The sequence below is a fragment of the Jaculus jaculus genome, chromosome X (genome assembly GCF_020740685.1).
Source record: "Jaculus jaculus isolate mJacJac1 chromosome X, mJacJac1.mat.Y.cur, whole genome shotgun sequence".
NCBI classification, from domain to species: Eukaryota; Metazoa; Chordata; class Mammalia; order Rodentia; family Dipodidae; genus Jaculus; species Jaculus jaculus.
The window spans coordinates 151,906,053-151,928,295 of NC_059125.1; the positions used below are offsets into that span (position 1 = coordinate 151,906,053).

The 22,243-nt window shown below is 49.8% G+C and overlaps 1 protein-coding gene across 4 annotated transcripts in view; it reads right to left on the reverse strand.

Annotated features, from left to right (window-relative positions):
- The window catches only part of Hcfc1 (host cell factor C1), a 31,868-nt gene extending 18,876 nt beyond the window's left edge, over positions 1-12,992 (reverse strand). For 2 of the 4 annotated variants that reach the window (XM_045141088.1, XM_045141087.1), the window contains exons 1-4: positions 11,777-12,992; positions 1,879-2,027; positions 1,381-1,541; positions 531-739 (exon numbers count right to left, since the gene is read on the reverse strand). In XM_045141088.1, coding sequence (XP_044997023.1) covers positions 531-739; positions 1,381-1,541; positions 1,879-2,027; positions 11,777-11,969 — 712 coding nt within the window. In that variant the 5' untranslated portion in view covers positions 11,970-12,992. The remainder of the gene's footprint in view (positions 1-530; positions 740-1,380; positions 1,542-1,878; positions 2,028-11,776) is intronic. The other 2 variants (XM_004672093.2, XM_045141089.1) reach the window with 1 other exon arrangement.
- Positions 12,993-22,243: the final 9,251 nt, after the last annotated feature.

Sequence of the window (22,243 nt, forward strand, 5' to 3'; positions counted from 1 at the left end):
ACCATGCCCAACTTGCACTTCCTACTATCTGTGGCATGCACTCGTTCCCATGTCATGGCATCGTACAGGCTATGCTTTAGGAAACCTGGCACTGCTCAAGTTTCACTCATGTTCAAATATCTGAGTGCCCTGATCCATGGGGCAACGTAACCAAGAACTACACTTCCACCACCAAGTCTCCTCTGAACCACTCAATGCTACCTCTTGCTTACCGACCTGAGTAAAATTCCTAATAGTACATGGACATCCAATTTTACTGTGATGGCCAGACCACGAAAGAGCCAACAGAGGACTCTACCCAAACTGAGAGTTCCACTCTTCTAAGGCTCCACTCCCTTGCTCTCTTACTCTCTTGTAAGCTCACAGAACAGCACAGCCAACTGAGCCTTCCTCCCATTCTTAAAAGACCACTAAGCACCTCTCTTCTTCTCACCTGACAGGGTGGAGGAAAGTACTAGTTCTATATAAGCCCACCTCCCTAGGGCACGCGCTGCTCCAAAGCTACCAGGGTAGAAGTCTCAGTGTCTTACCGATGTCCAGGGTCCAGAGGTCACCTAGCCTACAGCCACTCATCCCTCCATAGATCACCAGCTTAGATTTCTTGTTGTCTTTTTCAGTATAGACCACAGCAGTATGTGACTCCCGGGGCGGGGGCAGGACCCCGTAAGTGATGGGGATGTCCCAGGCGACCACTCCAGAGCCTGGCCGTAGTTCCAGGATATATAAGTCATTTAGGTACCTGATGAAGAAAGAACAATCACAGAAAGCCTCAAACTCATACGTAAGAGGCCTGAGGACTCCTCAAAACATAAAGGGGTAAAGGCCATGGTAACTCCAAGTTCTATCCTTGACCCTGAAGAAGGGGACTGCAAGCAGCTCCCAAGGTAAGCCTAACTGGAGCAGCAGCAAGGGGCTGTGACGCCACGATGACAGCTTCAAGTTCAGGCGCAGGGGCAGGCCCTTCCAGGCAGCCATGCACACAAAGCCAGGCATTATACCAGGGCCTCCCTAAAGCAAGGGGGCGTCGGCTTGGAACTACCTCCAGACAGCAAGGCCCTTGGCCACAGGCCTTGGAAAATACCCATCAGGAAACCTGCAGGCAGCAGAGGCTGCGAAGGAAGCAACCAGCTCTAAATTGGGTCTGAGCAACAGGGATCAGGCCAAGGCAAAGCAAGCTTCTATCTCCTGGCTAGCCTCTTCCCACAAGCCAGACTCAGAGGTTCAGATTTCAGGGCTGGGAAGCTCCTGAAAAGTCACTGGGTGCTGCCATTCTCTTGCTGACAACCCAGCACAGGAGAAGAACATGGCTGTAGTGGGGTCGGCGGGCACACCCAGCTTGGCGATTCCAGTGAGCTTCTGGGGCAAGCAGAAAAATCTTACCTTGGAATGTTGTTCTTGGGGTCCTCACTATCATTGGCCAGACCCCCAAACAGATAACATTTGTTGCCTACAAGGGAGAAGCTGTGCCCAAGCCGAGGACAAGGAGGGGGCCCATTTTTGGGTGTCTTTGCTTTGAGTCTCTTCCATTCCCAGCGACTTGCCTGCAAAAATCAAGATTTAGAGATTTGACTCCTGAGATGAGAAGGGCACTGGTGAAAGGTCTGAGGCAATTCATGGTATAGGGAGATGGTCTGGGAAGAGGAACACACTGTTAGAGCAAGCAGGTCCTAAGACATTTGGTCTTGTTTTTCTTTTGACACTGGCCAAGTTTAGAACAGCACTTGCAGATTCTTAGGCAGTCCCTTCCACCGCCTCTCTTGTTCAGCCCAACCCTCAAATCACTACCACAAGTACTACAAGGAGTCATATGGGGCCCAAAGCAGTGTGCGAACCCAGGCCCACAGAGGAAGCAGCTCCCATGGGGCTCTAGGCTGTTACCTGGAGCTCGTAGAGGTCATTGCTGTATTTCCCATACTCCACCATCCCACCAAACACCAGCAGGCGAGTACCATCACACACGAAGCCATAGGCTGCACACCCTGGAGGGATGTCCCCTCTCACTGCTGGGATGAACCACTGGTTGGTCGCTGAAGAACAAAAGGAAACATAAGTCAAAACACCTAACAGAACCAGAGCCACCAATCTTATTCCTCAAGGCCTCCTCTGAATCTTCAAACATGGACACAAATGCAGGGGCCGAAGCAATACTGTCCCTTAGGAGCCCTAGTAACACCCCATACCTCCAGCCAAACCATCTGCAAAGCTCTGATCTTTAGACCATGGCACAACTGTATGCTTCTTGTCAAGGTCATCTCAATATGCAGGAAGTCACAGTCCAAGATAATTCATCAACCCCTGGGAATCTGGCTGCTGACTTCCTTCCCCTACTGCTCAAAGCATCATCACAAATAAAACTTCTAGGCCCCAAATGCCCTGTGAGGCCCCTTGCTCCTCCTCTTGAAGCCATGGCTCTCTCAATGCACCTCAGGGTTAAGACAGCTAGAGCCCACAGCTGCACCTGTGGGTGGTCCAGGAAACAGTGACTGTTGCAGCCTGCTGCCTTCCCTCGATGCAAGCAGCTGGGAGGCCACAGCCAGCCCCAGCTTGCTGGCTCGGGAGAACCGGGGACAAGAATCAGTCTCAGCTCTGACCTACCAGTCTCGGCTCTGACTTCCCCTGCCGCTCTCGTCTCCGTCTCCTAGGTGATGGTCCGCAGGCTCTATGGCAGCGCCAGTGCTTGCCCCTCCCCCACCACCACGCCTACAACAGCTCAGAACATTCTCAAGCCCGAGGTGGCAACCACAGTAAACTGTGACTGAGGCTTCTCAAAAGCCCCTCACACTTATAGCTGGGGGTGGGGTGGGACCGTCATGAAGAAATCAGGCCACTGACACGGTCTTGTTGTCCTATGACAGGACAAGACACAATGGCAGCCTCAACTAGGATGGAGTTCCTCTATGGGCAGCCTGGTTGTGGGCTCCGCCACCCAGGTTCTTGGGTCTCCCACCTGTAGTGCCACGGCTTACTGGGATGTGACAGAAAAACATCCTCCTGTCATATACTACGTTATTTAAAGGGCATGCCACTCTCCAAAATCCCTCGACTGGGGTCCAGAGGTAGATGTGCTGCTGCGCGTGCAAGTTAGTGTGATGAGCTGTAACTAAGCAGACTGCCAGAAGGATGACGCTTTGGCTTTAGGGCCGCAGCCACCTTGGGGCAGGGCTTTAATCAAGACTGGGCCCCTACAAGCTAATGGGAAGGTCAGGTTATTCTGGTGGGGAGGGGTGTAGGAGGCTTTTGTAGAGCTGCTCACTGCCTCATAGCCAGACTTGCACACAGAAATACTGTGATAGGAATAGGGCTGGAGGGCTGGAGAGATGGCTTAGCGGTTGAGCGCTTACCTGTGAAGCCTAAGGACCCCGGTTTGAGGCTCGATTCCCCAGGACCCACGTTAGCCAGATGCACAAGGGGGCCCACGCGTCTAGAGTTTGTTTGCAGTGCCTGGAGGCCCTGGCGCGCCCATTCTCTCTCTCTCTCTCTCTGCCTCTTTCTCTCTCTGCCAGTCACTCTCAAATAAATATAAACAAACAAACAAAAAAAAGAATAGGGCTGGAGTGCCAGGGCGTGGTGGTGCACGCCTTTAACCCCAGCACTCGGGAAGCAGAGGTAGGAGGATAGCCATGAGTTCAAGGCCACCCTGAGACTACATCACGACTTCCAGGTCAGCCTAAGCTAGAGTGAGACCCTACCTCGAAAAACCCAAAGGGGAGGGGGACTGGAAAGATGGCTCAGGGGTTAAGGCGCTTGCCTAAAAAGCCTAAGGACCTGAGTTCAATTTCCCAGTACCCACATAACACCAGAAGTATGAGGTGGTGCACGCAACTGGAGTTTGTTTGCAGTGGCTAGAGGCTATGGGAAACCCATTATCTCTTTCTATTTGCCTCTTTCTCTCAAATAAATAAGTAAAATATTAAAAAGAAAAAAGGGGCTGGAGGGATAGCTTGGTGGTTAAGGCGTTTGCCTGCAAAGCCAAAGGACCCCAGGACCCATGTTAGCCAGATGTATAAGGGGGCGCAAGCATCTGGATTTTGTTTGCAGTGGCTGGAGGCCCCAGTGTGCCCCTCCTCTCTCTCTCGCCCCCCCCATTACTCCCTCTTCCTCTGTCAAATAAATAAATACAAAGAACAAAAAAGAAGAAAGGGACTGGAGAGATGGCCCAGCGGTTAAGGTGCTTGCCTGCAAAGCCTAAGGACGCAGGTTCAATTCTCCAAGTCCCACATAAGCCATATGCACAAGGTGGCACATGCATCTGGAGTTCATTTGCAGTGGCTAGAGGCTCTGGTGCACCCATTCTCTCTCCCTCTGTGTGTCAAATAGAAATAAAGAAAAGAAGAAAGGGTTGGAGAGATGGCTTAGCAGTTAAGATGCTTGCCTGTGAAGCCTAAGGACCCATGTTCTACTCTCCAGATCCCACTTTAGCCAGACGCACAAAAGTGAAGCAAGCACATGATCACACATGCCCATTAAGTGGCACAAGTGTCTGGAGTTTGATTTCAGTTGCTGAGGCCCTGGTACACCAAGTCTCTCTCTCTCCTCTAGCTAAAAAAAAAAAAAAAAAAAAAAAAAAAAAATTAAAAAAAGCAAGCAAGCTGGACACGGTAGTACATGCCTTTAATCCCAGCACTCTCAGGCTGAGATAGGAGGATCACCATGAGTTTGAAGCCACCCTGAGACTACATAGTGAATTCCAGGTCAGCCTGAGCTAGATTGAGACCCTACCTTGAGTGACCCCCCAAAAAGAGTAATAGATGTGTGACTTGGAGACCCAAGATGTTATGAAAGTAGAAATAACAGCACTCCTCTCCCTCACCCTTACTCAGATGTACCTGGGAAAGGAGGCAGGTACCACTCCCCATCCTTTAGTAAAGTCCTTCATTGCCAGCCCCAATGGCCTTCAGTCAACAACTGTGCCCTGCCTTGCCCGAGGTAGGACTCTGCCTCCAAGGGAGAGAAGAGGGCCTACCCAACTCCCATCTGGTTTGACAGGTGCACCAGGAAATACTATTGGGTTCCCCTGTGGCTTGGCTGAATCACAAGCACTACAGGTTGCCTAGCCCCCATCCTCTGCCATCTTCTTACAAGAGATACAGTTTGTATTGCCTATGCTCATGAGCACATGTGTATCCACATACCCAGGTACTGGCTCTCAAACAACCATGGAAGAGTTTCATACAAGTCTGTGAGGCTGCCTAAATCCAGGTCTCTCAAAAAAAGAACAGAGCCCAAAGCTGGCTGTGGTAGTCCATGCCTGTAGTCCCTGCACTGGAGAGGTAGAGGTGTGTGTGGGGGTTCAGTTTCTCAAGGCCAGCCTGGGGTACATGAGACTGTCTCAAAAAATAAACTAAGAGAGCTGGGCATGGTGACACACGCCTTTAATCCCAGCACGCAGGAGGCAAAGGTAGGAGGAGGATCACTGTGAGTTCAAGGCCAGTCTGAGAATACAGAGTTAATTCCAGGTCAGCCTGGGCTACAGTGAGACCCTACCTAGAAAAGCCAAATAAATAAATAAAAATAAATAAGTTAAAAGCGAGGTGTAGTGGTACATGCCTTTAATCCTAGCACTCGGGAGGCAGAGGTACAAGGCCACCCTGAGACTACATAGTGACTTCCATGTCACCCTGCACTAGAGAGAGACCCTGCCTCTATTTAAGAAAATAAATTAAGGGCTGGAGAGATGTCTTAGAGGTTAAGGCACTTGCCTACAAAGCCAAAGGACCCAGGTTCAATTCCCCAGGACCTACATAAACCAAATGCACAAGGTGGTACATGCATCTGGAGTTTGTTTGCAGGGGCTGGAGGCCCTGGTGTGCACATTCTCTTTATCTGCCTCTTTCTCTTTCAAATAAAGAAATGTTTTATGAAAGAAAAAAATAATTAAAAAGACCATGCCAAGCATGGTGGCACATGCCTTTAATCCCAGAACTTGGTGGCAGGAGAATCACTGTGAGTTCAAGGCCACCCTGAGACTACAGAGTGAATTCCAGGTCAGCCTGAGTTACAGTGAGACCCTACCTCAAAAAAAAAAAAATTGCACACCAAGTGTGGTGACTCATGCCTTTAACCCCAGCACTTAGCAGGCAGAGGTAGGCAGATCACTGTGAGTTTGAGGCTAGCCTGAGACTCTATCTCGAAAACTCCTCCCAAAGGGCTGGAGAGATGGCTTTGCAGTTAAGTGCTTGCCTGTGAAGCCTAAGGACCCTGGTTCAAGGCTCCATTCCCCAAGACCCACGTTAGCCAGATGTACAAGGGGGCATACACATCTGGAGTTCGTTTGCAGTGGCTAGAGGCCATGATGTGCCCATTCTCTCCCTCTCCCCTATCAAATAAATAAATAAAAATAAACAAAAAAATTTTTTTTTTTGGTTTTTGAGGTAGGGTCTCATTCTAGCCCAGTCTGACCTGGAATTCACTATGGAGTCTCAGGGTGGCCTGGAACTCACAGCCTCCCGAGTGCTGGGATTAAGGGCATGCATCACCACGCCCGGCTCAAAAAAATATTTTAAAAGAAAAGAAAACTTCCCCCCAAAACGCTGGGCATGATTTTGCACACCTTTAATCCCAGCACTCAGGAAACAGAGGTAGGTGGATAGCTGTGTGTTCCAGGCCACCCTGAGACTACAGTGAATTCCAGGTCAGCCTTGAGGAGAGTGAGACCCTACCCTGAAACTGCCCACCCACCAAATTAAAACCAGAGACCAAGAAGAGAAATGACTCACCCAAAGTCAGTAAAATAGACTGAGACATGAACTCAGTTACACATGCATTAATCCATCCATGACTACCCTCAACAGAGCACCCTTATGGTAAGGCAGATAGGTAGAGAGCCAACAGACAAGGCCTGAATGAAAGTTAAAAATGACAAATGGGATCACCCCACAGTTTTCCTATCACTGCTTCACTGACCCAAATAGCCAAGCCAGATACTTCTATGGGACCCAGAGGTGCTGATCTGGTTCTAGAATCTTTCTGGTGAGACAAGGGCCCTCCCTAACTTGCAGCAAGTCTGTCAGAGAACATAGCTCCTAGTATGGAGATAGCACTGCCTCTCCTCATCTCACCCACGAGTCCCGATCCACCCCCTGAAAAACACATGTATGTGAGCCCCCTCCCACTCTTAAATGTAACAGCTGCACTGTTGCCCCTCAATCACCTGATGGGGTATCATGTAATTCAATCCCTGGGCCCCTCATTGTGGATTTGCCCTGGCATGTCCCTGCCCTCTAGGCTGGATGTCACAGGAGAGGGGAATTTGGTGAAGAGGCCCCTGGCTTGAAGGCTCCAGAGTGAGGCAGACACACTCCTTTCTCAGCAAGACTGAAGCCTCCCTGGCTTCTTTCTTTTTCAATTTCTTTTCTTCTTTTTTCCCTTCCTTTCTTTCTTTTTTTGAGGTAGGGTCTTGCTCTAACCCAGACTGCCCTGGAATTCACTCTGTAGTCTCAGGGTGGCCTGGAACTCGTGATCCTCCTACTTCTGTCTCCCAAGTGCTGGGATTAAAGATGTGCACCACCACGCCTGGCTCCTGGTTTCTGACTCCATTTGTAGCTGTGGCTTCCCAAGAGACCAATAGTCAAGCAGCAAAGAACATGGCGGTGCTCAAGGAATCATCTTCCTTTCTGTTCAATCTGTCCTGTCAGAGCATTTCCTGTGTGGAAGGCCCCACACTGGGAGACACAGAGGAGCCTGCAACCTCTACTTCCCACTTGGTCGGAAAGCTGTGCGTCCTCCCTCAGCAATGGGAAGAAAACTTGGAAGAGTTTGGAACCATGCCCAACCATTGGGAGCAGAGCAAGATTAATGAAGAGCATGACTGAAGAGGGCTTCTCAGAGGACAGAACATTTGGCCTGAGCTGTGCAGGGTAAAGGGGCCCAATCAGGAAATAACTCCAAGAGCCTGGTGAGAAGCGAGGAACCACCACCCTTTAGACACAGAGCAGGGCTGGAGGGGCTAAAAGAAGTAGAAAGCTCACCATGGGCTTGAGGTCAACCTAGGTTAGATGGAGTTCTGGGTCAGTCTGGGCTAGAGTGGGATACTGCTTCAAAAAAAAAAAGGGGGGACTGGAGGACTGGCTTAACAGTTAAAGCGCTTGCCTGCATTGCCTGCGAAGCCTAAGGCCAACTTCAATTCTCTAGGTCCCGCGTAAACCAGATGCACAAGGTGGCACATGCGTCTGGAGTTCATATGCAGTGGCTAGAAGAGCTGGCATGCCCATTCTCACTCTCTTCCCCCCTCCCACTCCTCTCGGTCTCAAATAAATAAATAAATATAAATCTTGAAATTAAAAAGAAAAACGGCTGGAGAAATAGCTTAGCAGTTAAGAAACTTGCTTGTGAACCCAGGTATGATTCCCCAGTACCCATGTAAACCAGATGCACAAGGTGGTGCATGCGTTTTCAGTGGCTGGAGGCCCTGGCACATGCATATTCATTCCCCCCCCCCTCTCTCTCTCTCTCTCTCTCTCTCTCTCTCTCTCTCAAAAAAGAAAAATTAAATAAAAGATTAAAGAAAAAAAAAAAAACAGAACAAAACAGCTGGGTGTGGTTGTGCACACCTTTAATCCCAGCACTCAGGATGCAGAGGTAGAAGGATGTTCGTGCGTTTGAGAACAGCCCCAAACTACAGAGTGAGTTCCTGGTCAGCCTGGGCTACAGTGAGACCCTACCTGGAAAAAAATATAGAGAGCGAGCGAGCACAAGCGTGCCAGAGAGTGAGACTCTACCTCGACAAAGAAAAAAAGAAAAAAGAAAAACGAGGAGGGCCTGAACATGTATGGTACTAGTTTTTAACTTAGAGACCAATTTCACAGAGCAACAAAGGAGGGTGTCTGTGAGGTAGCGGTCTGCAGCCTATTAACTGAATCAAGAGCCAAATGGTGGGAAAATCCTGGTGTAAAGGTCTGTGCTCTAGCCCAATTCACCCACCTCACTCAGGGACCCTAACTTCTCACCTCCCTCAGACCCCAGATTTTCTCATGTGTAGAACCTAGGGAGGTCCTGCTAGGTGTTTCCCAAGTTGCTCCCAAAGAGTACAGCAGAGCTAGATGTGGCTCAGTGGTAGCAGGCCTGCTTGACATGCCCAAGGCCCTGTTCCAGCCTGGCACCGGCATGGCGCCACAAAAAGTCTGACAGCAAGTTCTGAGGTGAAAGCAGCCCCGGCCTGTAAGCAAACAAGCAGGCATGCACACACGTGTGCACGTGTACACACACACAGCGCTTCAGCAGGGCACACTCCAACCTGACAGGCTTGAGGTCTCTGGCTTATGTGCTTTATCTCATGAAAATAAGTTTCACTGAGGACAAGGACAGTAGCTTCCTTAAGACCAACCGAAGGCTAGTTACAGGGTCCCTTAATTCTTGTAGCAACTGCCACAAGGAGGAAGGCTACGTGCTGGCACACCCCCCCCCCCCCCCGCCACCTTTCAATTGTATACACTCCACTCAGTGCCCCATGTTACCCCCAGACCCCAGAGCTAACAAGACAACGAGAAGCACCCCCCCCCGGGGGGCAGCTTTTTAGTCTTAGCAGAGAGGAATGCTTGTTCCAGACCCTCCAGTTCTGCAAAGGGAGGGTCTTCAGAAGACTAACCCTGCAGAAGCCAAGTGCTCCAGGCAGAGGCAGAGCTTCTGCTTGAGGGCTCTCTGGAAACAAAGCCAGGTAAGGACGGCCAGCCAGAAGGCAGCAGGAGCCTGTAGAAGTCCAGGCTGCCAAGCACTTGGCACACTCTAAGTCAGTCAAAAAGGTGGGAACAACTTGGTAAGGAACAGGGAGCTCGAGGGTTGCTCTCAAGAAGTCACCTAAGAAATGAACCATGACAATTGCCAAATTACTACCCTGCAGGATGATTCCAGGGCTTTCCTATAAGCAGTCCTTTGGAAGGCGGGCTACCTGCTAACATCCAACCTATCTTTGCAGATTGGTGATGAATTAATACTAAAGTAGTCAATTGGTTTTAATAAACTAATGAATATGCAGAGGCTTTAGAAAACCAAAGCAGTGGCCTGCCGTGGACTTTGGAGCTGGCTGTAATTAGGCCCCTGTCCTACTTTCTAAAATTGCGTTTCCTCGCCAGAAAGCCTACTCCAGGCCTTAGGAGAAGCAAGTTAGTCCAAGGAATGGCGAAGGTGCTGCTCATGGCAGGCAAGGACATCTCTAAAAACAGCCCTACCACCCGAGAACTTGCACCTCTGCCCTTGGCCTTAGCTTACTGAGTTAATTCCTGTCACCGCAGCTGCCTGGGCTGGCCAGTTACACTGACCCCCCCTCTTCTGTGGTGGCCCTGAGAAAAGCCCTGCTCCTTGGAGGCAACAGGTGCTAACAGACAAGGAATGCAGAGGGTCACCAACAACACACCAGCAACCCAAAGTGAGCTCAGAGGTGGAGGCATGCCTGCACTGGGGGGGGGGAGGGGAGAGCCTCCAACACTTGCTCCAAAAAGCACCCTCTCTTGCTGCCTGCTTCCCAACCACCCCCAGAGCAAGGGGGCAACTGGAACTGGAGGAAAATCAAAAGAACAAGACCCTTATTGGCACCCTCAAATTCTATCCACAATGCCAAGAGAAGGTTCCGGGAGGGGGGGCACTGGGACCCAAGGATGGAAGCCAGAAAAGAGGGAAAGGAGCTGGCAAGAGAGAAAGCACCGCAGGATGTGGCTCTTGCTGCAGAGGGGAGCTTCCAGAAGCCTGCCATGGGCGGGAGGGGGGCCGGCTCTCTCCTGCCATACTGGTGTTCCAGGATCTCACCTGGATAGAACTCACATACATCTACAGCCTCAGCAAGACCTTTTCCTTTAGGGAAAGGCAAAGAAGGGTCTTGGGGACCAGCAAGCAGTCAACAGGCAACACTTCTGGTGGGTGTGCAGAAAGGGTCAAGAAGCACAGGGCAAGTGATGTGACAAAGGTTCTGCCCTACAGACAAGCAAAGCTACTAGGCAGGGGACCACATGTGGCTCCCTAAGAGACGGGGCAGTGGCCAGCGGGCAAATGAGCACTATGTGCAGACACAGAGGCTCTTTTCAACTCGGGAGGGATTGGTTTTGAGGGAGGCAGAGGGGGATTGGGGTAACCCTTGACTTATCACCCAAGAGAGGAGGCACAGAGCTTCTTAGCCAGCCGCGGGAAAACGAACTCCAATGTTCAACCGCAAAGGGACCAGATTATGAAGAGGCAATGTGAAAAAAAAATTCGCAGACGAAAATGCCACCGGAGGGGGGAGGGGGAGGGACAGTCCAGACACCCGTCATAAGTCCATTTCACGGCACACAGCCCTCAGGGTCTAACGGGCTGTTAAGACTCTGCCCTCAGGAGCACTTCCCTCCCTTTTTCTGGAAACGGAGAACCGATCTGTAATGTAGAAATTGTCATTCCTCTGAATGGGCACGGGCGCTGGCGGGGAGGACTAGCTAGCGGAGTAAGCGCGGGAGGGGGGAGGACTCCGCCTGCGCCAAGGGGACACATCCGCCCGCCGCGCCAGCCCCAGCCGGGTAACGGTGTACGTCTGAAGTCACCACCGGCAGTGGCTCCCTCCCGCCGCCCCCCCGCCAGTCGGACTATAAGGTTTCTCCCAAGTACCGACAAGCAACCCTTGAACACAGGAGAGTCCGGGGGTGGAAAAACGGGGGAGAGAAGACCAGGAAAGAGCGAAAAAGCCAGGCAGAGCGAAGGGGAGAAGAAAGCAAAGCAGTGGGGAGGGCTGGAAGAGAGAAAGACGGGCGGGAGGGGAGAGGACGGGGAGAGATGGAAGGGTGGGAGCAGTGCAGGACCCGGCGGGCTTTGCACTCACCAGTGTTGTACACGTGCAGTTCGTCCACGATCCCTTCGTTGCCGCCGCCAAACACTACGATGAGCTCCTTGATGGCCACGGCGCGGTGGCCGTGGCGGGGTCGGGGCACAGGTCCCGACCAGCCCACCACTCGCTTCCAGCGGGGCTGCAGGAGCACCGCCGGCAAGTTGGCGGGCGACACGGCCGAGGCCATAGTTCCGGGAAAGGATGCGGTGGGAATAAGTCACCGAGCAGGAGGGAGCCCTTTAATTCCCCCTACACACCCCCTTTCGTCTAAAGCAGCTCTCACGGAGGAGCGATTCCTTACACAGTGGTGGACGACTCCATGGAGGCCGCCATCTTAACTATCCTCCTTCCCTTCGACTCTTCTCCTCCTCCTCACTTAGCTCGTCTGCTTAAAAGCTTCCCGAAACTGTCGAGCACCTAGGCCCAAAAAGCTTGAGGCCACTGAGTCCCGCCACTCTAACTATTTGTCCGAGGGCTCCCACTTACAAGCTCGGGCGGGAGGCTCTGGGAGCCGCCATCTTGAGCCGCCTCTCTCTCCTCCCTTCCTCAATCGTAGCCCTCCCCCGCCGGAAATGGCGGAGCCCCGGCCCGGTTCCCACACCCCCAAGTCCCCAGCACTGGCCGGCTTCCGGGGCGGGTGGAAAAAAAAGCCACAAACTCCGCAGTGGTCTCAGCCCGCCGGCGCTCAGACCACAATTGTGGGAGCCGCCATCTTGAGACTGTCCCCCTTCCCCGCCCAGCACAGTATAGCCGCCGTTTCCGAATCAGCCTCAATGTTCCTAAGAAACGGAGGCGTACTAGAAGCTGATTGAACGAGCTCGAACTCTCAGGGGCTGCTACAGCTCCCGCGCCGTACGGCTCGTGAGATCTCCCACCTCTCCCTAAGTCTACATCTGCTGCTCAGGCTGCGCCTGCCACCCTGGGAGCCGCCATCTTGAGACTAGCTTCCCCTTCCCCACCTATTCTCTTCCTCTTGGATCAGTTCTTCCGCAGCAAACCAAACACAAGGCAGCGTCCAATCCTCGCTTCCCTCCTTAAGACTCCTTCCCACAGGAGCCGCTCCAAAGAGCCAGAGTTAGGCCCCGGTGTAGCAACTGTACGGCAGAAGGACCGGTAACGCCAGGGCGCTCATGCCTCCTCCCTGGGAGCCGCCATCTTGTGTGAAGAAGTAACAACTAAACATGGCGGCGGTCGGGCGAGGGGGCGGAGTAGAACGACGTCACCATTCGCCGGCCCTCGCACCGCTCCACCTCTGGGTCCAAGCCTCTCAAACAATCCAAGCCTCTTAAAGGTCCCTTTTGCTGCGAGGCGGCGGGCAAATTGGCGCTGCTGCGCACACTAAGCCTTGAGCTGAGCTCGGGTCAGGTGCAGTTGCGCCCCGCCTTATTCCTTCCCTACTCAATGCGCCTCCACGCCTCCGCCCTGGGAGCCGCCATCTTGCCACTTCCCCACGCCCGGCCATCAGCGGGCGTCAATAGTGACTTTCAGCACAAAACAAAGATGGCGGCGGCATCTGGGAATGCCCGGATGAGAAAGCTAAACTCCCTCAGACATGCTCAACCCCGCCCCCCTTGGGAACTGTCCCCCGGGTCGCTGAAGGGACACACAATCAAAGAGTGACTTTTAACTACCAGTGGACAGTTTCTAAGGCTGGCAGAGAGGAGACACTGAGGTTGCAACTCCGACGGGGAAACAACCATTTTCCCATTGCAAATCTTCAGCCGCCTCTGAGGGCGGCAGGAGAGCGGCCACGGTGGGAGGGGAGGGCGGAGCGAGCGGTGACGTGACGCACAGGGGTGGAGCCACCGCCCGCTCCCAGGCCCGCCAGCACCGCCCCAGGACGCCGCCGCCTCTGTCCGCCCTCTCCACTCCGGCCACTGAGCCGGGCCTTGAGCTCCGGACAGCGGCGCGGCGGGCCGCCCCCCGCCAATACGCCACACGCCGTCTGCACCCTCCTAGTGGACCAGCAACGCTCATGGCGCCCGAGCCAGGCGAGCGCGGGAGCAGCTGCGTCACTCGCGTCACCTCACGTCACCCCGCCCCGCCTGCTTCCCAGGGCTCCATGCCCCGCCCATGCGCAGGCGCACGGCCGCTTTTCGGGTCCGCCCTTTTTCGAGATTTGAATTTTTCCCCAGCAAAGCTAGTGAAGCGAAATACCCGGATGTTGAGCGCTGGGCTTTTCGCGCCAATACTGTAAGTTCGGGCAACAACCTTGAAAGGAAGGTACCGGCATCACTCCCATGTTCATTGTCTCCCAGGAGATCGCCTGGTCACTGCAGCGTCATCAGTGCCACACGCTGGCAGTAGCGCCTGGGTTCCTAAGCTGCTGTGTCCTGGAGTCTGGATGGAAAACAGATGATTTATTTTCTGAAAATAAAGTTCTTTATTTTTACTAACCTCTAGTCGAAATTTAGCAGTGCCTATAACTACAAGGGTAGGCAGTCGACCACAGATTATTAGCCACACCTGTGACTGTCATCAAAAGAAGGGTACAGATCATTTCAGATCCTATAGCTGTTTAGAGGTTTAGAAATTAAATTACAAGCTCTGCTGGCAAGCAGAATAATATTTACTTTGAAATTACTGTATTCAACTTGCCAATAGATCTTGTAATTTGTTAGTAATGAGGCATATATTATCGTATCACACCTTTCCAAAAATAATAACCCTCTTTCCATGTATTAAATTTATTTGATAACTCTGTTTTAATTCACATAGTTGAAAGCGCTTGAGAGGTGTCAAAGGATAAGAGCCCCTGCCTCTAAGGCTGTGCAAACAAATGCCCTAGTGATCTTTGCTAGTTACCTCATAAAATAAGTTGAGCTTGAACTCATTTTTGTTATTTATTTATTTATTTGAGAAAGAGACAAAGAATGGAAGCACCATGGCCTCCAGCCACTGCAAATGAACTCCAGACGCATGTGCCACCTTGTGCTGAAAGGCCCAAGAATTCAGAAGCCCAGAAATACTATCACGCTCCAAAGGGAGCTTAAGCGGGCCCCTGCATACCTCAAACTCCAGGCTTTACTCTCTGTTGAAAGCAAGTAAAGAATCCCTCCTCTCATTATATCAGAGCCCGCTCCTAATATAAAACTAGGTAAAAAGGGCATGAGATAGCCCTCAAGGATGGAAAATGAGTAATAAAGTGAACCACTTATTTGGTTTCTGTAAATAGCCTGCACCATAAGCCTTAGTAGCCCGCACCATAAGCCATAGCAGCCTGCCTCAGACCACCAAGGTCATAGGAGACTGATACCACACTCTGCTACCCCCACTCAAGGACCTGCGCAAATGCTGACCACCAAGGTCATAGGAGACTGATTGGTCCACGAGGGGCTTGAACAAATTAAACTAATTGGCTTAGAAACTATGGAGTGGCACAAACTGACTGGCTCGCACCCCATGGGCTCCTGATGTTAAAAAAATGATTGGGCCGGGTGTGGTGGCGCACGCCTTTAATCCCAGCACTTGGGAGGCAGAGGTAGGAGGATCGCTGTGAGTTCGAGGCCACCCTGAGACTCCATAGTGAATTCCAGGTCAGCCTGGGCTAGAGTGAAACCCTACCTTGAAAAACCAAAAAAAAAAAAAAAAAATGATTGGTCTAATGCACAGGCTTTGTTAGAAACCCTATAAAAACTGTCCCGTTCCTGCATTCGGGGCTCTGCAGTCCTCTACCCCTGTGTGGTGTACGACTGTGGGCCCCAGCGCGCTTGGAATAAAAATCCTCTTGCTGTTTGCATCAAGACCATTTCTCGTGAGTGATTTGGGGTGTCACCATTTCCGGGCAGAGCGTGGGGTCTTCGTTCTGGGGGTCTTACAGTGCATCTGGCTTACATGGGTCCTGGGGAATCGAACCTGGGTCCTTCGCTTTGCAGACAAACTCCTTAACCACTAAGCCATCTCTCCAGCCCTTAAATCTTCATTTCTCTCCCAAAATTTGAAACCACTGTGGTTGCTCTGGGCTGCTTGGGCTCATGGGTGGCTTAGGCTCTCTTAATCTTCTGAGGTGGCTCATGTTATGTCCCCAAATCTGCAGAAAGACAACAAGGAGGATCATGAGGCACAATAAACAGTTGTCATAAATGCTACAGAACCAAAAGAGCACCTGTATTCTTTTACCTAGGGGTGACAGTGGCTGCTGTTTAATGAAAGAAGCTCCTTAGTTGGGAGATTATCATACTGAACTAGACATGGTGGCCCACACCTGTAATCCCAGTACTTGGGAGGTGGAGGTAGGAAGATTAAAAATTCAAAGACCAGCCAGGAATGCATAACAGGTTCCTGGAAAGGGGACATTCTCAAAAGGTCTCCAGACCAGAAAGCTAGTGCTGTTAAGCCATCCGCTTTCCTTATTAGGTGCCAGGAGAAGCTGTAAAGAGCAGTGTGCCATGGCCCAAGGGTTATAGGGATTCAAGGGTCCAGGAGAGCTAAACTGCCAAGTACCCAGCCTGGTTTTCCTGAGGGACTTGGGCAGTTGGTTTGATTGCATGTCACTTTCATCTTGAACTCAGGTGGACTCTGTTTCTATAACATTAAAGAAGAGTCCGGAGCCCTAGAGGTGTAACATCTGCTGTTGTCTGGCTAAATGTATATACTATGATTATCAAACTGCCCAGTAAGCACTTCTCTTAATGTTCATACCCTTATATTAATGCTACTCTCACTTTGGGTAGAGAATCTTCTCTTTTCAGATGGCAGTGACCTTGGGACGACTCAGAAGGTATCATGGTGATGAAAAGAAATGACCGCAGTGTTCAGTACTGCAATATCTCTATTACACCTTCCAAAGCTCAGGGTCTAATGCAGAAGAGGTGGCGAAAAGAATGTAAGAGCCAAAGGAAGGGTAGGACTCCTTACAACATGCTCCCTCCAGACACAAAATGGCCTGGATATTCATGGCCTCACAGTGCGTGACACTACCTGCACATGACCATCATAAGAGGAGGAAAAGATCATGACATCAAAATTAAAAGAGAGACTGATTGAGATGGGGCGGGGTTATAATGGAGAATGGAGTTTCAAAGGGGAAAGTGGGGGGAGGGAGGGTATTACCATGGGGTAGTTTTTATGATCATGGAAGTTGTTAATAAAAATTTGGAAGAAAAAAAAAAGAAGAGTCCCTTCCCATGCCATGGATATCCTCCTTTATCCAGTTGACAATCGTTGGCTACTGTTTTCATTTCACCAACCTGCTTCCTGGCTGACAGGACAATCAGGCTAGTTTTGGATGACATGGGACCCTCAGATGAGTGCAGGGAAGGACCTACAGATACAAAGTGGGGCCTCAGCTAGTCTCTCAACTGGCATCAGAAACTAAAAATGGGATGAGGAAGCTGCTGGGAGGAAATTACAGCCAAGTAGTGGCAGTAGCCATGCACAGAGCTTCTAGAACTATAGTCTCAATCGTGCTTGGGATAGAGCTGCCCTGGAGAAGCTCACAGGAATACATGTAGATAAGCACTTTAGATCTAGCCAAAAGACTGGAACATGATCTTAGAAAAATCAGTTGTTGAAGGGACATGAGCAGATCCAGGGGTACTTGAAGAAGATGTTGGGTGCCACAGTGTGCAGACTGTTAGCAGTGGGTTGGAAGAGAGATGCTCAAGCCATGGATGGCCTCCAGGCCTGGAGTCTCCTTAACTGGGAAGAAGAGGAGGGTTGACTCCAAAGTGCCCCCTGCTGCCAGGTGTGCTGGTGCAAGCCGATAGTCCCAGCATTTGAAAGGCTGAGGTAGGAGAATTGCCCTGAATTCAAGGCCAGCCTAGACTCCAGGTCAGCCTGGGCTAGAGTAAGAACCTACCTTGAAACATACAAGTGAAAAAAACCACAAAGTGCTTCCTGATGAGAAGCCAAGAGCTACAGATTCAAGGTGAGGACTTCAGTTCCCTGATGATGATGAGTTTGAAAGGCCAGAGGGGCACTCACACCTGGACTCGATGGTCCTCAGCAACAGACATCCAAAGGCATCAAACTCAACATGGACCCTGTTTCCAAGGGATACAGGAGACCTTAGGGCTTGTCTGAGAGGCTGAAGAGCAAATGGGACCTGTAAGGCAAGAGAGTAAGGCAAAAGGGTGGAAGTCAAGGTAAGGCCCTAGGCTAGGCCATACTTCAGTGGAACTGAGCAGGTTTCCATGGTGGGTACCAAAGGAAGAACAAAGACTCAGATCATGCCTGGCCCTAAATAAACTACAGGAAGGAGGATGGTCATGGAGCCTCAAAACTACGCTGTACTCACTCCTACCTGTAATCCCAGCACTTGGGAGATTGAGGCAGGAGGTTCCAGAGTTTGACACCAGCCTAGACACACAGAGACCCTGTTTCAAACAAACAAAAACAAAACTTGTACTATGATCTATATGTACTAGAAGAACCCATTCTGGGACTGAAGGTGTGACTCATGGATGTTGTGTGTATGGAATTCTTTAAAAAAAAATTTTTTTGTTGTTTATTTTTAGTTATTTATTTGAGAGCAACAGACAGAGAAAGAGGCAGAGAGAGAATGAATGCGCCAGATGCGTGCGCCCCCTTGTGTATCTAGCTTACGTGGATCCTGGAGGTCCTTAGGCTTCACAGGCAAGCGTTTAACCACTAAGCCATCTCTCTAGCCTGAATATTTTTTATGGCACTGGAGATTGAATCTAGGGTCTCATGCACAAGACAATGAGGTAGGGAATACTGTTGGCTTCCACATTTAATTATTTATTCATTTATGCAGTATTAGAGATTGAATCTGGGGCTACATCTCTTGTTTTGTTTTATTTTGAGGCAGGATCTCACTCCAGCCCAGACTGACCTAGATCTCACTCTGTAGCCCATGCTGGCCTCAGATTCATGGTCATTTCCTACCTCAGCCTCCAGTGTTGGGTTATAGGCAAGAGCCTCTGTGTCTGGCTTTCCAGGCCTTTTTAGAAAACACTCTAGCTCAGGCTGACCTGGAATTCACTCTGTAGTCTCAGTGTAGCCACCAGGAGGATCACCGTGAGTTCAAGGGCCACCCTGAGACGACTGAATTCCAGGTCAGCCTGAACTAGTGTGAGACCCTACCTCGAAAAACCAAAAAGAAAATTATTTAGGGCTGGTGAGATGGCTTAGCGGTTAAGCGCTTACTTGTCAAGTCTAAGGACCCGGGTTCAAGGCTCGATTCCCCAGTACCCACTTAAGCCAGATGCACAAGGTGGTGCATGCACCTGGAGTTCATTTGCAGTGGCTGGAGGCCCTGGTGTGCCCATTCTGTCTGTCTCTCTGCCTCCTTCTCTTTCTGTCGCTCTCAAATAAATAAAAATAAACAAAATAAAAATCAAAATAAATTATTTAAGCCAGGTGTGGTGGCGCACGCCTTAATCCCAGCACTTGGGAGGTAGAGGTAGGTGGATCATCATGAGTTCAAGGCCACCCTGAGACTACATAGTGAGTTCCAGGTCACCCTGGACTAGAGTGAAATCCTACCTCACAAAAAAAAAAATATTTATTTCGGGGCTGCAGAGATGGTTCTCCAGCATTTGCCTGCAAAGCCAAAGGTTCCCCAATCAACCCTCCAGGACCCACTTTCATTTGCAGTGGCTGGAGGCCCTGGCGTGTGCATTTCTCTCTCTCTGCCTCTTTCTCTCTCTCAAATAAATAAATTTAAAAAATATTTATTTATAGCCAAGTGTGGGAGCCCATGCCTTTAATCCCAGAACTCGGGCAGCAGAGATAGGAGGATCACAGTGAGTTCAAAGCCACCCTGAGACTACACAGTGAATTCCAGGTCAGCCTTAACTAGAGTGAAACCCTACCTCGAAAAACCAAACAAAAGTTTTATTTATTCATTTTAACAGAGATAGAGAGGCAAATATGTATATATATATAGAGAGAGAGAGGGAATAGGCACATCAGGGCCTCTAGCTGCTGCAAATGAACTCCAGACAAATGTGTGCTTAGGTGGGTCCTAGGGAATCAAACCTGGATCTTTTGGCTTTGCAGGAAAGCACCTTAACTGCCATCTCTCCAACCCAACTTTATTTATTTATTTATTTGTTGTTGTTTTGTTTTGTTTTTCAAGGTAGCTTTCACTCTAGCTCAAGCTGACCTGGAATTCACTGTGTATTCTCAGGGTGGTCTTGAACTCGCAACAATCCGCCTACCTCTACATCTCTAGTGCTAGGATTAAAGGTGTGCACCATCATGCCCAGCTAGCCTTTATTTATTTATTTATTTTGGTTTTTCAAGGTAGGGTGTCACTGTAGCCCAGGCTGACCTGGAATTCACTATGTAGTCTCAGGGTGGCCTCAAACTCACAGCAGTCCTCCTACCTCTGGCTCCCGAGTACTGGGATCAAAGGTGTGCACCACCACAGCTGGTTCTCAGTTTTTATTTTTTAATTGATTTGCAAGTGTGTGTTCATATATGAGTGCACCAGGGCCTCTTGGTGCTGCAAATGAACTCCAGATTCATGTGCTACTTTGTATATCTGGCTTTATCTGGGTACTGAGGAATCAAACCCCAAGTAGTAAGCTTTGAAAGCAAGTGCCTTTAACTGCTGAAAAATCTCTCCAGCCCTTTATTTATTTATTTTATTAATTTTTTTCAAGGGTCTCACTCTAGCCCAAGTTGACCTAGAATTCACCATGTAGTCTTAGGGTGGCTTTGAACTAACAGCAATCCTCCTACCTCTGCCTTCCCAAGTGCTGGGATTAAAGGGATGTGCCACCACACCTGGCCCTAATTTATTTATGTTTATTTTTCAGTGCTGAGGACTGAACCCAGGGCCTTGTGCAAACTAGTCAAGCACTCATCCACTGAACTAAATCCCCAACCCCTATTTTTACATTTATTTATTTATTTATTGGTTTTTCGAGATAGGGTCTCACACTGGTCCAGGCTGACCTGGAATTGACTATGTAGTTTCAGGGTGGCCTCGAACTCATGGCACTGCTCCTCCTACCTCTGCCTTCTGAGAGCTGGGATTAGCTACAGTGAGACCCTACCTCAGAAAACAAAACAAAACAAAACAAAAAGAAAGAAAGAAAAAGAAAGAGAAGCGCGCACCAGGGCCTCCAGCCACTGCAAAAGAACTCCAGAGGCACGCACATCTGGCTTACATGGATCCTGGGAATTGAACTTGGGTCCTTAGGCGTCAGAGGCAAGCGCCTTAACTGCTAAGCCATCCCTCTAGCCCTTATTTATTTTGTTGAAGCACAGTTGGAGTTTATTAACCAGACATAAGATATCATACATGGGGGGGGTGGCTCAACTGTAATGGCACCACTTGGTAGTTTGAGGCAAAAGAATTACTGTGAGATCAAGGTCATCTTTGTTGAAAGTGACCTTCTTCCTCAAAACAAACAAACAAAGAAAGAAACAAAGAAACAAAGAAAGAAACAAACACAAGCATGTCTGGTGTGAGAGCGCATGCCTATTCCAGCACTCAGAAGTCTGAGGCAGTCAAATCACCAGGAGTTTGAGGCTGCCCAGCCCAGCTGCATAACGAGCTCTTGGCCAGCCTGGGCTCTTAGAATGAGTCCATGTCTCAAACAAACAAAAATAAATAAAAGTATACCCCCAAGACATGAATGTAGACTTCAAGACAGTCCCTAGCTTCCACATTATACTTTTGTTTTTTTCAAGGTAGGGAATTCTCTCTAGCTCAGTCTGACCTGGAATTCACTATGCAGTCTCAGGGTGGCCTCGAACTCATGGTGACCCACCTACCAGCCTTCTAAGTGCTGGAATTAGAGGCATGTGCCACCACAACCAGCTTTTTTGTTGTTGTTGTTTTTTGTTTTAAGGTAATGTCTCACTCTAGCCCAGACTAACCTGGAACTCACTCTGTAGTTCCACACTGGTCTCAAACTCACTGTAGTCCCAGACTGGCCTAGAACTCACAGAATCCTCCTATATCTGCCTGCTGAGTGCTAGAATTAAAGTCATGCACCACCATGACTGGTAACTTCCAAGTTTTATTTTATTTTATTTATTTATTTTGTTTTTTTGGGGTAGGGTCTCACTCTAGCCCAGGTTTACCTGGAATTCACTATGTAGGCTCATGGTGACCTCGAGCTCAGAGGCATCCTCCTACCTCTGCCTCCCTAGTGCTGGGATTAAAGGCATGTACCACCATGCCTGGCTTTTCAAAACTTTTTTTAAAAAAAATTATTTTTATTTATTTATTTATTTAACAGAGAAAGAGTGAGAGAGAGAGAATGGACATGCCAGGGCCTTCAGACACTGCAAATGAACTCCAAATGCGTGCACCCCCTTGTGCATCTGGCTAACATGGGTCCTGGAGAATCGAACCTGGGTTCTTTGACTTTGCAGGCAAAGGCCTTAATTGGTAAGCCATCCCTCTAGCCCAACTTCCACATTTTATTTTTATTTTTATTTTTTTTTCGAGAGGCCAGACTTGGTATATTTTGGAACAGTATAAAACAAATGTGAACACTGCACGCTAACACGGACAATATCATGCAACAGAGGAGA